Source organism: Giraffa tippelskirchi, chromosome 7 (genome assembly GCF_054371585.1).
Source record: "Giraffa tippelskirchi isolate mGirTip1 chromosome 7, T2T-mGirTip1v1.2.pri, whole genome shotgun sequence".
In the NCBI taxonomy this organism is placed as follows: Eukaryota; Metazoa; Chordata; class Mammalia; order Artiodactyla; family Giraffidae; genus Giraffa; species Giraffa tippelskirchi.
In genome coordinates, this window is record NC_137281.1 from 78,499,638 (window position 1) to 78,513,949 (window position 14,312).

The 14,312-nt window shown below is 42.3% G+C and overlaps 1 protein-coding gene across 1 annotated transcript in view; it reads left to right on the forward strand.

Annotated features, from left to right (window-relative positions):
- The window catches only part of ANKDD1A (ankyrin repeat and death domain containing 1A), a 49,520-nt gene extending 44,098 nt beyond the window's left edge, over positions 1 to 5,422 (forward strand). Inside the window, 5 exon segments of the mRNA XM_081510763.1 lie at positions 32 to 127; positions 2,414 to 2,618; positions 5,149 to 5,199; positions 5,202 to 5,270; positions 5,409 to 5,422. Of these exon segments, the coding sequence (XP_081366889.1) occupies positions 32 to 127; positions 2,414 to 2,618; positions 5,149 to 5,199; positions 5,202 to 5,270; positions 5,409 to 5,422 (435 nt within the window).
- The last annotated feature ends 8,890 nt before the right edge of the window (positions 5,423 to 14,312 follow it).

The window sequence follows — 14,312 nt, forward strand, 5'->3', positions numbered from 1 at the left end:
TCTGGCTTCCCTTCTCCTTTCTCACCTGCAGCAAGGAAAAACTGCCTTGTCAGTGGCTGCCCGCAGCAACCACAGCAGCCTGGTGGACATGATCATAAAAGCCAATCACTTCTACAGATGGGAGAAGGTACTGAGACCCTGTGTTTGGTCTCTCTCTGTTGGAAAGGGAGTAGCCATAGCTTCAGGTGGCGTTGGCTTTGAACCTCAGCCCTGACCAATTCAGAAACCCCTCGGTTTCCAAGGGAATGATAATTGCTGCCTTACCTAATGCAAGGGTTCTTTGGGATTATAAAGAGATGGGTGAGCACCCAAACCACCTGAAATAAGGCTGACTGAGGTCCATACCAGTGTGGAGATACTGGTAGACACTGCTCTAGCTCTTCGTTGATGGATGAACGCATAAACGCATGAATAAAGAAACGACAGTTTGGTTCCAGCTCACTGTCAGCTCCAGGTGATTGGAACTGTGGGTTGGGGTGTTCTATTCAAGCAACTTTCTGAGCTCAGAGGTCAAGGGTGCTGGGATTGATTAGGGATAGCTGCTCTGGAGTCAGGAAAGAGTAGTAGCAAATGTAAGGTCAGGCATTTGCAGTTCCAGCATCAGCAAATGGGGGTGGGTGGAGAGTTTTTTGTTTACCTTTGGTGATTGTTTTTATATACAGAAAATAAAAGTTTATGTTTATTTCAGTTTTGAAATTAATACCATTTTTTTTACAAAATTTAAATCTTAGTTTTCCTTAAACTTTAAACTGTATTTTTACATTCTTATTATTGTATTTATACAACTAGTAAATTTTAATAGTCACTTTCAAGGAAGACATTTTTTTAAATGGCTGCATCACACAGCATGTGGGATCTAGTTCCCTGACCAGGGATCAAGCCTGCACTCCCTGTATTGGAAGCATGGGGTCTTAACTACTGGACGGCTAGGTAAGTCCCTCAAGGAAGTCTTTTGTTTAAAGTTTGGTCCCGTGTTTAAACTATCTTAAACGTATTAAACTGAATTAATACATTTAATATAGTAGGTTCACTTTTTAAGCACTTCAAATGCTTCCTAAATTCTTAAATTATTCCATTAAATCCAGTATATTAAACCTATAAGTGAATCTTAAATGTCGTAGACATTCTGATATTGTATCATTGCTGTTGTTTAGTCAATAAGTCGTGTCCTCTTCCTAGCGACCCCGTGGACTGTAGCCCGCCAGGCTTCTCTGTCCATGGGATTTCCCAGGCAAGAATGCTGGAATGGGTTGCCATTTCCTTCTCCAGGGGATCTTCCCAACCCAGGGATCAAACCCGCGTCTCCTATACTGGCAGGCAGACTCTTAACTTCTGAGCCACCTGGAGAGCCCTCCAATATACAAACAGTAAAACTCTCTTGTGCTTCTCAAAAAAATTACTGTCCCAAAACCAATTACTCAATCACAAATTTCCATAGGAATCAGAAGATTTTTCTCTTTCACATCTCGTCAACATTACAACTTCGTTACATACAACGGATTACTCCTAAATATTAGCACAAATGGTTAAATGAACTGATTCATCTCTATGCATAATTTTAATCCACCTCAGGCTTTAAAAGTTCTCAACACTAAGGCAGTAGTGCAGTTAGAATCACAAATCCCTCCTTCCTACCCCTAAACCAGTTCAATTAAAATCTTGAGGTAAAGGCCTAGCTTCTGTGGTTCTTAAAGGTCTCAGATGATTCCAATTTAAGATGCAGCTGAGAACGCTCTTCTATAGAAACAATTCTTACCACCCTATGCGGGAGAAAAGCTCCCAGGTCATCACCTCCCAGACACTGTTAACCAGGATGTGAGGTTCAAAGCTGCAGACGCCAGGACTCACTTGAGCTTTTTAGCAGCCAGAACTAAGTATCCACATTTTTCAAGGGGCTTTTTTTGGCTTCAGTCTAGGCTTTTGTGGGTTTAACTTGTGCTACTACATAATTTTGGCAGCCTCTTATTTTATCACCTGCTTTGCATGGAGAGAATTCTGTAACCCCACCCTTCTCTACTTGTTGGCATTCAGCAAGTCTAGTTAGTGCCTGATTCTTGGCTTGCCTAGTTTTGGCCACAATTGCTGAGTTGTTCTACTGACACTCCTGCTATAAGAACACAAATAAAAGGAAAAATTGGGAAGGCTTCCTGGAAGAGGTGGCACACAGGTGGTCTTTTGACTATGGCAATGGGATTGAGAGACAGGAAGGTAAGGAAAGGAATTCTGGATGGAAAAATATGTAAGCAGCTCAGGTTCCAGCACTCAAAGCCAGGCATAGAGTCAAAAACCAGAGTAATGGACACTAAGCCCCAGGTCTGTGATGATGCCTATTCTGGGTCCAGGCTCATGGAGCGAGGGAGAGCCTGGCAGGGATTTCCCTAAGGTGGCTGCTGTACTGGGATCTGCCCCACAGGACCGCCTCTTGTACAGGGACCTCTGTAACCCCTGTGGGAAGAGTGTGACCATTAAGCAGGACCATCAGTGGGAAATGCAGCCTCTCTGCTCGGTGCTGTGGCAACTGGCTTCCCGGTACCTGCGGCCCCACAAGTGGAAGAAGCTGGCGTAGTGCTGGGAGTTCACCAAGGCACACGTTCACGCCACAGAGCAACAGTGGACAGGTACCACCTTGCCTTGGCGCCCCAGAGCAACCCAGGAGGAGGGGTGGGGGCACATGGGGTGTGTTCAGTTTTCAGTGCTTCTAGGGGAAAATCCTCACCAAGTCACATGCTATTTCCAACACACCATGTACTCTTCCCCTCCCCAGGCCTTTGCACGGGCTGAGCCCTCTGCCCTTCCCTCCACAACTGACCTGTGAACTTCACATGCCTCATGAGTCAGCTTGAGCTGATACCCATCGTTCACACACAAAGCTAAAGGAAGTACTTCCTTTACTTCCTGTAAAAAGGAAAGGAGCTGTTGTTGCTACTATTATTTAACATGTTTGGAAATTTTGGCCCTGGTATTAAGGTACGAAACAGAAATAGAAATTAAGAGTGTAAATATTGAAAAGGAAGAGAGATTTATTAATTTCAGATGCTGTAATTACATACATAGAAAGTCCAGAAGAGTCAACAGAAAAACTCTTAGAAAAAATAATTCAATGAAATGGCTAAATATGATTAAATATATAAACGCCATAGTATTCCTCTGTACCATCAAGAAGTGGACAAAATAGAGGTATTTTAAAAAATATATTCCACTCACAGTAGTGTGTTTCTAAAATATGAATGACATGAGTAAGACAATACAAATTATTTGAACTATAAAAGAAGACTTGGTAAGTGGTACAACATTCCTGTATTTCCAGCTAAAAAAAGTGTCATGTAGATATCAATTTTCCCCCAACTAAAGCTTTGATCCAATTTTGTTTTACTTATTATTATTAATATTTATTTATTTGGCTGCACTGGGTCTTAATTGTGGCATGTGGGATCTAGCTCCCCAACCAGGGACCACACCTGGCATCCCTGCAAGGGAAGCATGGAGTCTTAGCCACTGGACCACCAGGGAAGTCCCTCACCAATTTTAATCAAATCAAAATAGGAAGTTTTTGAAACTTGACTAAAGGATTCTACATGTGTGCGTGCTAAGTCACTTCAGTCGTGTCCGACTCTGCGACCCCACAGACAGTAGCCTGCCAGGCTCCTCTGTCCATGGGATTCTCCAGACAAGAATACTGGAGTGGGTTCATTTCCTTCTCCAGGGGAAATCTTCCCAACCCTGGGATCAAACCCACATCTCTTAGTTCTCCTGCATTGGGGCAGGTTATTTACCACTAGCGCCACCTGGGGATTCTATAGTTCAGGATTCCCTGAAAGAAGAGACAGGGACTATATAAATATTCTGGGGAAAAAAAGGCAAAAAGGATCTAACTCAACATAGAAAGCTAAACATTTAACACAGAGATTCCTGACATACACACGTGTAAATCGGGGAGTGGATAGAGCACGGAGTCCGAAAGTTTCCAGTCGCGTCTGACTCTTTGCAACCCCATGGACTGTATAGTCCATGGAATTCTCCAGGCCATAATACTGGAGAGGGTAACCTTTCCCTTCTCTAGGGGATCTTCTTAACCCCGGGATCGAACCCAGGTCTCCCGCATTGAAGGTGGATTCTTTACCAGCTGAGCCACAAGAGAAGCCCAAGAATACTGGAGTGGGTAGCCTATCCCTTCTCCAGTGGATCTTCCCGACTCAGGAATTGAACCGGGGTCTCCTGCATTGCAGGCAGATTCTTTACCAACTGAGCTATCAGGGAAGCGGGAGTCCAAAAGTAAACTCTATTACAGATGCAGATTTCTTAGACGATTAAAGAGCACTGATGAATTACAAGGCTGGCACAAGGGCTAGTGAATAAATGGGTCAAATGAAACATATCACGGGCATATCACAGACAACACCAGGAGGAGGTGCCTGCCGGGGGCCCACAGACACCAGAACATCAGGGATGCAGTGGATGACTGACTTGGACCTGATGACTGTGCCCCCAGGGCTGTGCCAGAGCATCTGTCCCGACCTGGGAGAGCTGACCTGGTCACAGTTTAATAACAAGTTAATGCTACCACAGGCACTGAGGAGAGTATGCACTTATTTTCCAAACACTGGAATCACCTAGGCAGCCTTAACACTGCTCAGTGCCTAGGCGCACCCATTCCCAAGTACATAGGAATCTCAGAGACGGAGAGGAGCCCAGGTGTGAGTGTTTGCTGAGGACTCCAGGTATTTCCAGTGAGCACTAATGGCTGAGAACCACTGCTGCAGGGTGAAGAACAGCATGCAAAGCAGAGATGATTGTGAGCAGTCAGAGAGATGAGCTCTACAGTGCATCTTGGTACCACCGTGAGTGCTAGTTCTTTCTCTCTTCCCAGTGACAGCAATAGGATACACGGTGGATGATCAGGAGAAAGTCTGGGGCTGGGGAGGTCCTGGTGTCTCAGACCCAAAACCCCACCCACATACCATCTGAGGCTGCTGCTCCTCCCCTCCCTCTCCACCCTTCCACTCCCCTTCCCATCTCTGGGCTGAGCTCTGCTGAAATCTGGAGAAGGGCTGGTGTTCTGATGGAAGGGCGGGCTCAGACCTGGCTCTGGTAAGACAGACAGGGTGGGCATCTTTTTTCTCTCTTCCTCCCTCCCTCCCTGGTCCTCAGGAACCAGGAGCTATGGGGAACACGGGCACCGCATGCTGCCCATCTGGCCACACAGTGCGGTGAGAACCCCACCAGAGCGCTATTCAAGGGCCTCATGACCATTGGCAGGAGGGACCTGGCTGGTAAGTGTCTCCCTCTCACCTGGTTCCTGCTCAGGGCTGCTCTGGGCCCCAGAGTCAGAGCTGCAAGTCCCCGCTGGAATGCAGCAAGGCCCTCCAAGGCTGCTCAAAGTGCCATAGCACTGGCTCTGAACCTTTCAGATTGCTGGTCCTAGCCCTTCCTCCTCCTGGAACCCAGGCAGAGCCTCAGGCAACTCACAGTACCTCTGGGCCCTAGGGTCCCCATCTGTGCAATGAGGGTGGCCCAGATGGTCCCTGTGACCTTCACAGCCCCAAGGTCACTGAAGCTACAATCTTTTCCTAGCCGGCTCTCTATACTGCTTTGATCCCATGTCCCCACCCCACCCCACCCCACCCCTCACCCAGTTTGGAGTAAGGCGAGAATAGCCTGCAGGGTTGTTTTTCACAAACGTTAAGACCTATGGGCCAAAATTGGTTTAAGATGAGTTGAACTACTAAGATCTGATCAAATAAGATTTCTGAGGCCATCACAACCTATTTGAGTCTGTCAATCCCAAAAGGTTTTTAGGGGATTTGGGATTCAGGGCACCATGTGGAACCATGAGACAAGCAGTGAAACAGGTTCTAGTAATGATCCCTCATTAATAACAAAATCAGCTCATGATGAAAAGGCTTCAACTCTGTAACCTCTGTTGGCCTGCTGTGTTTTATATATATACAGAGCAACCACAGGATGGAGTACTAGACATTCATCCATAGTGATGAAGGAACACAACAACACGAAAAGCATTCATAGCATATTGTTGAGGGGCAAAGGGAAAGTCCCCTGCATGGTGCGTCTTCACCAGTTGCCACATGCGAAGTGGGAAACCAGTCATTTCAGACGGGAAGAATTAGAGATGACTTGGTTCTTTTTCCAACATATTCTTAAATATTATTGTTTTGTATCTTCTTTTAACACAAGCTCTGGCAGACAATTAAAACATCAAACCAGCCCTGTGAGGCAGCAGTTAGGCAACAAGAGGCAGAGGCAATAGGATTCTTGTCTTTTGCAGAAATCTTCAGGAAGAAAGCAAATGAGGACCTTAGGTGCACAGCCATGTAACTGGAAGGAACATGGGACTGCAGAGTGAGGGCCGCTGAACAGAGGAAGACCACTGTTTAAGGGTTAAAAATAGTCACTGTAAAGAGACCTCCAGCTGCTTCCACTTAAACCCACAGTTATGCAGGACCAGCAGGCAAATGCCTGTCATATTTTTCACAGGATTGGTTCACGGGCCAGTCTCAGGTTTTGTAGGTAGTCTCTTCCTACAGGTATAGTCCTTGGCAGCTCTTAGCTCAATTTCATCTCCTGCATCTCATTGGAGCCTTGCAACAGCCCCCTGAGATGCAAGGGATGTCTTTTCAGAGAAGACGCTGGGCTCAGGGTGGATAAGCAGCTAATCAAGTGGTGAGGTCTGGAGTCAAATTCACCATCTGTCTCCCCCATCTGATGAAAGTCTCCATCCATCCCTTATGAAAGGACTGCCCTTAATTCAGTCCCTGGCTTTTACAAAAGGTGTGCTTACTGCACAGCTGTTTCCATTCATGGCTTACTTGTATATTTTGATGGTCCCCAGAGGCACACAGTCTCATTTTTCCCTCTTTTTAAAAAAGAATTTTTAAAAGTTGTCAACTCTTAATTTTGAAATCATTTCAGACTTATAAAAATGTTGCAGATATAGTACAGAGAATTTCCAAATACTCTTCACTCAGCTTCCCCAAATGTTAACCAACCAGGAAATTAACGTTGAAAGGATACTATTAACTCACCTTCACACCTGATTCAAATTTTGTCATTTGGGCCTTTCATGTCATTTTACTGGACCAAGATCTGGTCCAAGATTATACCTTGCATTTGGTTGTCATCATTCCCATTTTGGGCCATACAAAGGGTCACCTCTCTGGACCAGCACTATATAATAGAACTTTTTTCGATGGAGGGAATGTTTCAGATCTGCGTTGTCCAATATGGTTGCCACCTGAAATGTGGCTAGTGGAATAAAGAACTGAGCTTTTGATTTAATTTGAAATTTAAAGAGCACCTGTGGCAAGTAGCAACCATATTGGGCTGGTCTGAAGCCGTTTAGGTGCCTTGACTGCACAGCTCAGCCACACCAGCTGGAAAGCATTGTTCTGAGGAAATATGACTCTGGAAATTTCACATGTGAAGAGGATCTGTGCTGGGTTGCCTGAAAGTGCTGCCTGAAAGCTGTTTCTGTCTAATGTGTATTCTCCTGCTATGGCCGGTTTAGAAGCCCATAACTTAGAAAAACTTGCCACAAAGTTACCCACTGGACCTGAGTCCTAGGAAGGAGATAGAATAAAAACTGCTAGAGCTGAAAGGGGATCCAGTTCTCACACATGGCTGGTGGGAGTTCACAGTGGTACAATCCTCTGAAAGGCAGTTCGGCATTATTCACCAAAACTACAAATACATTTACCCTTTGACTTAGCAATCCCACATCTACGAATTTATCCTACAGAGAAACTTGCAAACATACTAACATGAATGCAAGTGAGCATAGAGGCCATGAGAAGGGTGTATGGAAACTCTGTACTCTCTGTTCAGTTTTTTAGAAACTAGTCTATTTTTTAAAATAACCGAAACTAAAATACACAGAAAGAAAAAGAGGTTTTGAAACCAACTCATCAGGCTGATGATCTGAGAGGTGTGTTTTGCCCGAGGCCCCAGAGTTTGCAGTGGGATCCGGCCCTCAGCACAGCACACAGCCTCCCTCCCCCGTGGCACCCTTCATCACACATGCTGTGTCGAGATAGAGAACACTCCTCCACCATCTACTCCATATGAGAAAGGCATTTCATAGGACTTGGATCGCTTACCTGGATGAATTTTTATTTTTTTGAGACAAAAAAGCAAGTCCTTAAATAAAGTTTAAATATTGAAATAGATCTCTCAAATTCAATACTTTTGTTTGTTTGGGAGATCAATGGGAAAATTTCAAACAATTTGTTGTGGGTTTGTTCTTTTCCTTCAGCCAAGATTAACAAGATTGATTTATAGGGTTCCCATGAATGATTTGTTGCCTATTCAATCTGTAAACAATTTTTTAAAAAATCTTTAAATGTTTTTCTAAACCTATGAAAATATTTAGATCAATAATTTTTTATTGAATCATAGTTGATTTACAGTATGGTCTTAGCCTCAAGTGTACATCATATTTATTCAGTTTTTTTTTGATTATGTGCCATTATAGGTATTTATTAGATACTAAATATAGTTTTCTGTATGCAGTAAATCCTTGTTGCTTATCTATTTTATGTATAGTAGTTTATATCTGTTAGGGCTTCCCTGAAAGCTCAATTGGTAAAGAATCTGCCTGCAATGCAGGAGATCCCCGTTCGATTCCTGGGTCAGGAAGATCCCCTGGAGAAGGGATAGGCTACCCGCTCCAGTATTCTTAGGCTTCCCTTGCAGCTCAGCTGGTAAAGAATCTGCCCGCAATGCTGTAGACCTGGGCTCGATCCCTGGATTGGGAAGATCCCCTGGAGAAGGGAAAGGCTACCCACTCCAGCATTCTGGCCTGGAGAATTCCATGAACTCTATAGTCCATGTTGTCGCAAAGAGTCAGACATGACTGAGCGACTTTCACTTATATCTGTTAATGCCGTACTCCTAATTTGTCCTTCCCTTCCTCCCTCACTCCTCTGGTAATCACAGGTTTATTTTCTATGTCTATGCGTCTATTTCTGTTTTGTAAATAAGTTCATTTGTACTGTTTTTCAGATCCCTCATTTAAGTGATATTATATAGAATTTTTCTTTCTCTGACTTCACTAAATATAATATTTTCTAGGTCTATCCATATTATGTTGCTGCAAATGGCAATATTTCATTCTTTTTTATGGCTGAATAATATTCCATAGTATATACATTTATATACCCCGACTTCTTAAGCCACTCATCTGTTAATGGGCACTTGAGTTACTTCTATGTTCTGGCTATTGTAAATAGTGCTGCTGTGAACATTGGGGTTCAGTTCAGTCACTCAGTCGTGTCCGACTCTTTGTGACCCCATGAACCGCAGCACACCAGGCCTCCCTGTCTATCACCAACTCCCAGAGTTTACCCAGACTCATGTCCATTGAGTCGGTGATGCCATCCAACCATCTCATCCTCTGTTGTCTCCTTCTCCTCCTGCCTTCAATCTTTCCCAACATCAGGGTCTTTTCAAATGAGTCAGCTCTTCACATCAGGTGGCCAAAATATTGGAGTTTCAGCTTCAGCATCAGTCCTTCCAATGAACACCCAGGACTGATTTCCTTTAGGATGGACTAGTTGGATCTCCTTGCAGTCCAAGGAACTCTCAAGAGTCTTCTCCAACACCACAGTTCAAAAGCATCAGTTCTTCGGTGCTCAGCTTTCTTTACAGTCCAACTCTCACATCCATACATGACTACTGGAAAAACCATAATCTTGACTAGACAGACCTTTGTTGACAAAGTAATGTCTCTGCTTTTTAATATGCTATCTAGGTTGGTCATAACTTTCCTTTCAAAGAGTAAGTGTCTTTTAATTTCATGGCTGCAATCACCATCTGCAGTGATTTTGGAGCCCAGAAAAATAAAGTCAGCCACTGTTTCCCCATCTATTTGCCATGAAATGATGGGACCAGATGCCATGGTCTTAGTTTTCCAAATGTTGAGCTTTAAGCCAACTTTTTCACTCTCCTCTTTCACTTTCATCAAGAGTCTCTTTAGTTCTTCTTCACTTTCTGCCATAAGGGTGGTGTCATCTGCATATCTGAGGTTATTGATATTTCTCCCGGCAATCTTGATTCCAGCTTGTGCTTCATCCAGCCTAGCGTTTCTCATGATTTACTCTGCATATGGAGAAGGCAATGGCACCCCACTCCAGTACTCTTGCCTGGAAAATCCCATGGATGGAGGAGCCTGGTAGGCTACAGGCCATGGGGTTGCTAAGAGTCGGACACGACTGAGCGGCTTCACTTTCACTTTTCCCTTTCATGCATTGGAGAAGGAAATGGCAACCCACTCCAGTATTCTTGCCTGGATAATCCCAAGGATGGCGGAGCCTGGTGGGCTGCCGTGTATGGGGTCGCACAGAGTCGGACACGACTGAAGCGACTTAGCAGCAGCAGCAGCAACTCTGCATATAAGTTAAATAAGCAGGGTAACAATATACAGCCTTGACGTGCTCCTTTTCCTATTTGGAACCAGTCTGGTGTTCCATGTCCAGTTCTAACTGTTGCTTCCTGACCTGCATACAGGTTTCTCAAGAAGCAGGTCAGGTGGTCTGGTATTCCCATCTCTTTCAGAATTTTCCACAGTTTATTGTGATCCACACAGTCAAAGGTTTTGGTATAGTCAATAAATCAGAAATATACATTTTTCTGGAGCTCTCTTGCTTTTTTGATGATCATTTTTAGAGGATGTTGGCAATTTGGTCTCTGGTTCCTCTGCCTTTTCTAAAACTAGCTTGAACATCTGGAAGTTCACGATTCACATATTGCTGAAGGCCGGCTTGAGATTTTGGGGACACATTGGGGTTCATGTGTCTTCAAATTAGAGTTTTCAACTTTTTTGGATACATACCCAGGAGTGGGATTGCTGGATCATATAGCAGCTTTATTTTTAGTTTTTTAAGGAAACTCCATACTGTTTTCCATAGTGGCTGAACAATTTACATTCCCACGAACAGTATACTAGAGTTCCCTTTTCTCCACATCCTCTCCAACATTTGTTATTTGTAGACTTTTTGATGATAGCTATTATAACAGGTGTAAGGTGATATCTCATTGTAGTTTTGATTTGCATTTCTCTATTAATTATGTTGAGCATCTTTTCATGTGCTTGTTGGTCATTTGCATGTCTTCATTAGAAAAATGTCTATTCAGGTCTTCTGCCCATTTTTCAGTTGTGTGTTTTGATGTTGAGCTGTTATGAGCTCTGTTCTTCTTTGTCAAGATTGTTTTGGCTTTTGGGGGTCTTTTTGTGTTTCCATATAGATTTTAAAATTATTCTAGTTCTGTGAAAAATGCCCTGGTATTTTGATAGGGTTTGCATTGAATCTGTAGATTGCTTGTGGATTTTGGTCATTTTAACAGTATTAATTCTTCTAATACATGAATATGGTCTGTCTTTCCATCTGTTTGTGTCGTCTTCAGCTTCTTTCATCCGTATCTTATAGTTTTATGAGTATAGTTCTTTTACCTTCTTAGGTAGGTTTATTCCTATTTACTCTTTTTGATGTGGTGGTAAATGACAGTTTCCTTAATATCTTTTCTGATAGTTTGTTCTTACTGAATAGAAATGCAACAGATTTCTGTATATTAATTTTGTGTCCTCAAATCTTAGCAAATTCATTGATGAGCCCTGGTAGTTTTCTGATGGTATCGTTAGGATTTTTAATATATAGTATCATGTTTTCTCCAAATAGTGTCAGTTTTACTTCTTCCTTTCCAATTTGGATTATTTTTATTTTCTTTTCTAGTCTGACTGCTACAGCTAGGACTTCTAATACTATATAGAATTAAAGTGGTGAGAGTGGGCATGCCTGTCTTATTCCTGATCTTAGAGGAAATACTTTCAGCTTCTCACTGTTGAGCATGATATTACTAGTGGGGTTGTCATATATGGCCTTTATCATGTTGAGGTACGTTTCCCTCTATACCCACTTTCTGGAGAGTTTTTTTAAATCATAAATGGATACTGAATTTTTATCAAAATTTTTTTCTGAATCTATTGAGATGATCTATGGATTTTAGTCTTCAATTTGTTAATGTGCTATCTCACATTGATTCGTGAGTAGAGATAAATTTTTGCAGCCCTGAGATAAATCCCACTTAATCTTGTTGTATGATTCTTTATATGTATCATTAGAACTGGTTTGCTAATATTTTGTTGAGGATTTTTGTATTTATATTCATCAGTAATACTGTCCTGTAATTTTCCTTTTTTGTGTGTGGCATCTTTGTCTGGTTTTGATATCAGGGTGAGGTTGGCCTCATAGGATGAGTTTGGAAGTGTTCCTCCCTCTATGATTTTTTTGAAATAGTTTCAGGATAGGTGTTACCTCTTCTCAAAATCTTTGGTACAATTCTCCTGTGAAGCCACCTGATCCTGGACTTTATTTGTTGGGATTTTTAAAAAATTCCTGATTCAATTTCATTATGGATAATTTATCTGTTCATATTTTCTGTTTATTCCTGGTTCAGTTTGGGGACATTGTATATTTCTAGAAATTTGTCCATTTTTTCTAGGTTGTTCATTTTATTAGCATTCAGTTATTTTTAGTATTCCCTATGATCCTTTGTATGTCTGTGGTGTCTGTAGCAACTTCTCCTTTTTCATTTCTGATTTTATTGCTGTGGGTCTTGTCTCTTTTTTTCTTGGTTAGTTTGGGTAAAAGTTTACCAGGGCTTCCCAGGTGGCACAGTAGTAAAGACTACCTGCCAATGCAAGAGACACAAGAGATTGAGTTGGATCCCTGGGTTGGGAAGATCCTCAGGAGTAGAAAATGGCAACCCATTGCAGTATTCTTGCCTGGAAAACTCCATGAATAAAGGAGCCTGGTGGGCTACAGTCCATAGGGTTGCAAAGAGTTGGACACAACTGAGCACATACACACACACACACACACACAAAGGTTTATCAATATTATCCCTTTCAAAGAACCAGGTCTTGATTTCATTGATGTTTTTGTCTCTATTTCATTTATTTCTGCTCTGATCTTTACAGTTCCTTTCCTTCTGTTGACTTTGGGTTTTATTTGTTGTTCCTTTAGGTATAAAGTCAGGCTGAGATTTTCCTTATTTCCTGAGGTAAGCTTGTATTGCTGTCAACTTCCCTCTTAGAGTTGCTTTTGCTCCATCCCATAGATTTTTGGATAGTTGTGCTTTCATTTTCATTTGTCTCTAGGTATTTTTATTTCCCCTTTGATTTATTCTGTGATCTGTTGATTGTTTAGTAGCATTTTGTTTAGCCTCCACATTTGTGTGTGCCTCCACATTTTCTTTTTTTTTTTTTGGCAATTTTTTTTTTTCCCTTGAACTTGAATTCTAGTGTCATAGCATTGTAGTCAGAGAAGATGCTTGATATGATTTCAGTTTCCTTAGGTCCCTTGGACTGCAAGGAGGTGCAACCAGTCCATCCTAAAGGAGATCAGTCCTGGGTATTCACTGGTAAGACTGATGTTGAAGCTGAAACTCCCATACTTTGGCCACCTGATGCGAAGAGCTGACTCATTTGAAAAGACTCTGATGCTGGGAAAGATTGAGGGCAGGAGGAGAAGGGGACGACAGAGGAGGAGATGGTTGGATGGCATCACCGACTCGATGGACATGGGTTTGGGTGGACTCTGGGAGTTGGTGATGGACAGGGAGGCCTGGCGTGCTGCGGTTCATGGGGTCGCAAAGAGTCGGACACGACTGAGCGACTGAACTGAACCAAGGATTGTTTTCTGGTCTAGCATGTGATCTACCCTCGAGAATGTTCCATTTACACTTGAAAGAATGTGTATTCTACTGTTTTTGTATGGGATATTCTGTACATATATCTACTAAGTTCATTTTGCCTAACATGTCAACCAATGTTTCCTAACTGATTCTCTGGATGCTCTATCCATTGATGTAAGTGTAGTAAGGTCTCCTATTATTCTTCTATTACTATCAATTTCTCCCTTTATGTCCATTTATATTTGCTCTATGTATTTAGGTGCTCCTATATTGGTTGCATTGTTATATCTTTTTCTTGAATTGATTCCTCGATCATTATGTAATGTCTTTATTTCTTGTAAGAGTCTTTATTTTAAAGTCTATTTTGTCTGATACAACTATTGCTACCCTGGCTTTCTTTTGATTTTCATTTGCAGGAATGTCTTTTTCCATCCCCTCACTTTCAGTTTGTGCGTCGTTCAGTTGTAGGCAGCATATATATGGGTCTTTTTTTTTTTTTAATCCATTCAGCTACTCTGACTTTTGATTGCAGCATTAAGTCCATTTACATTTAAAGTAATTACTGATACACATGTTCTTACTGCCATTTTGGTAACTGTTTTGGGCTT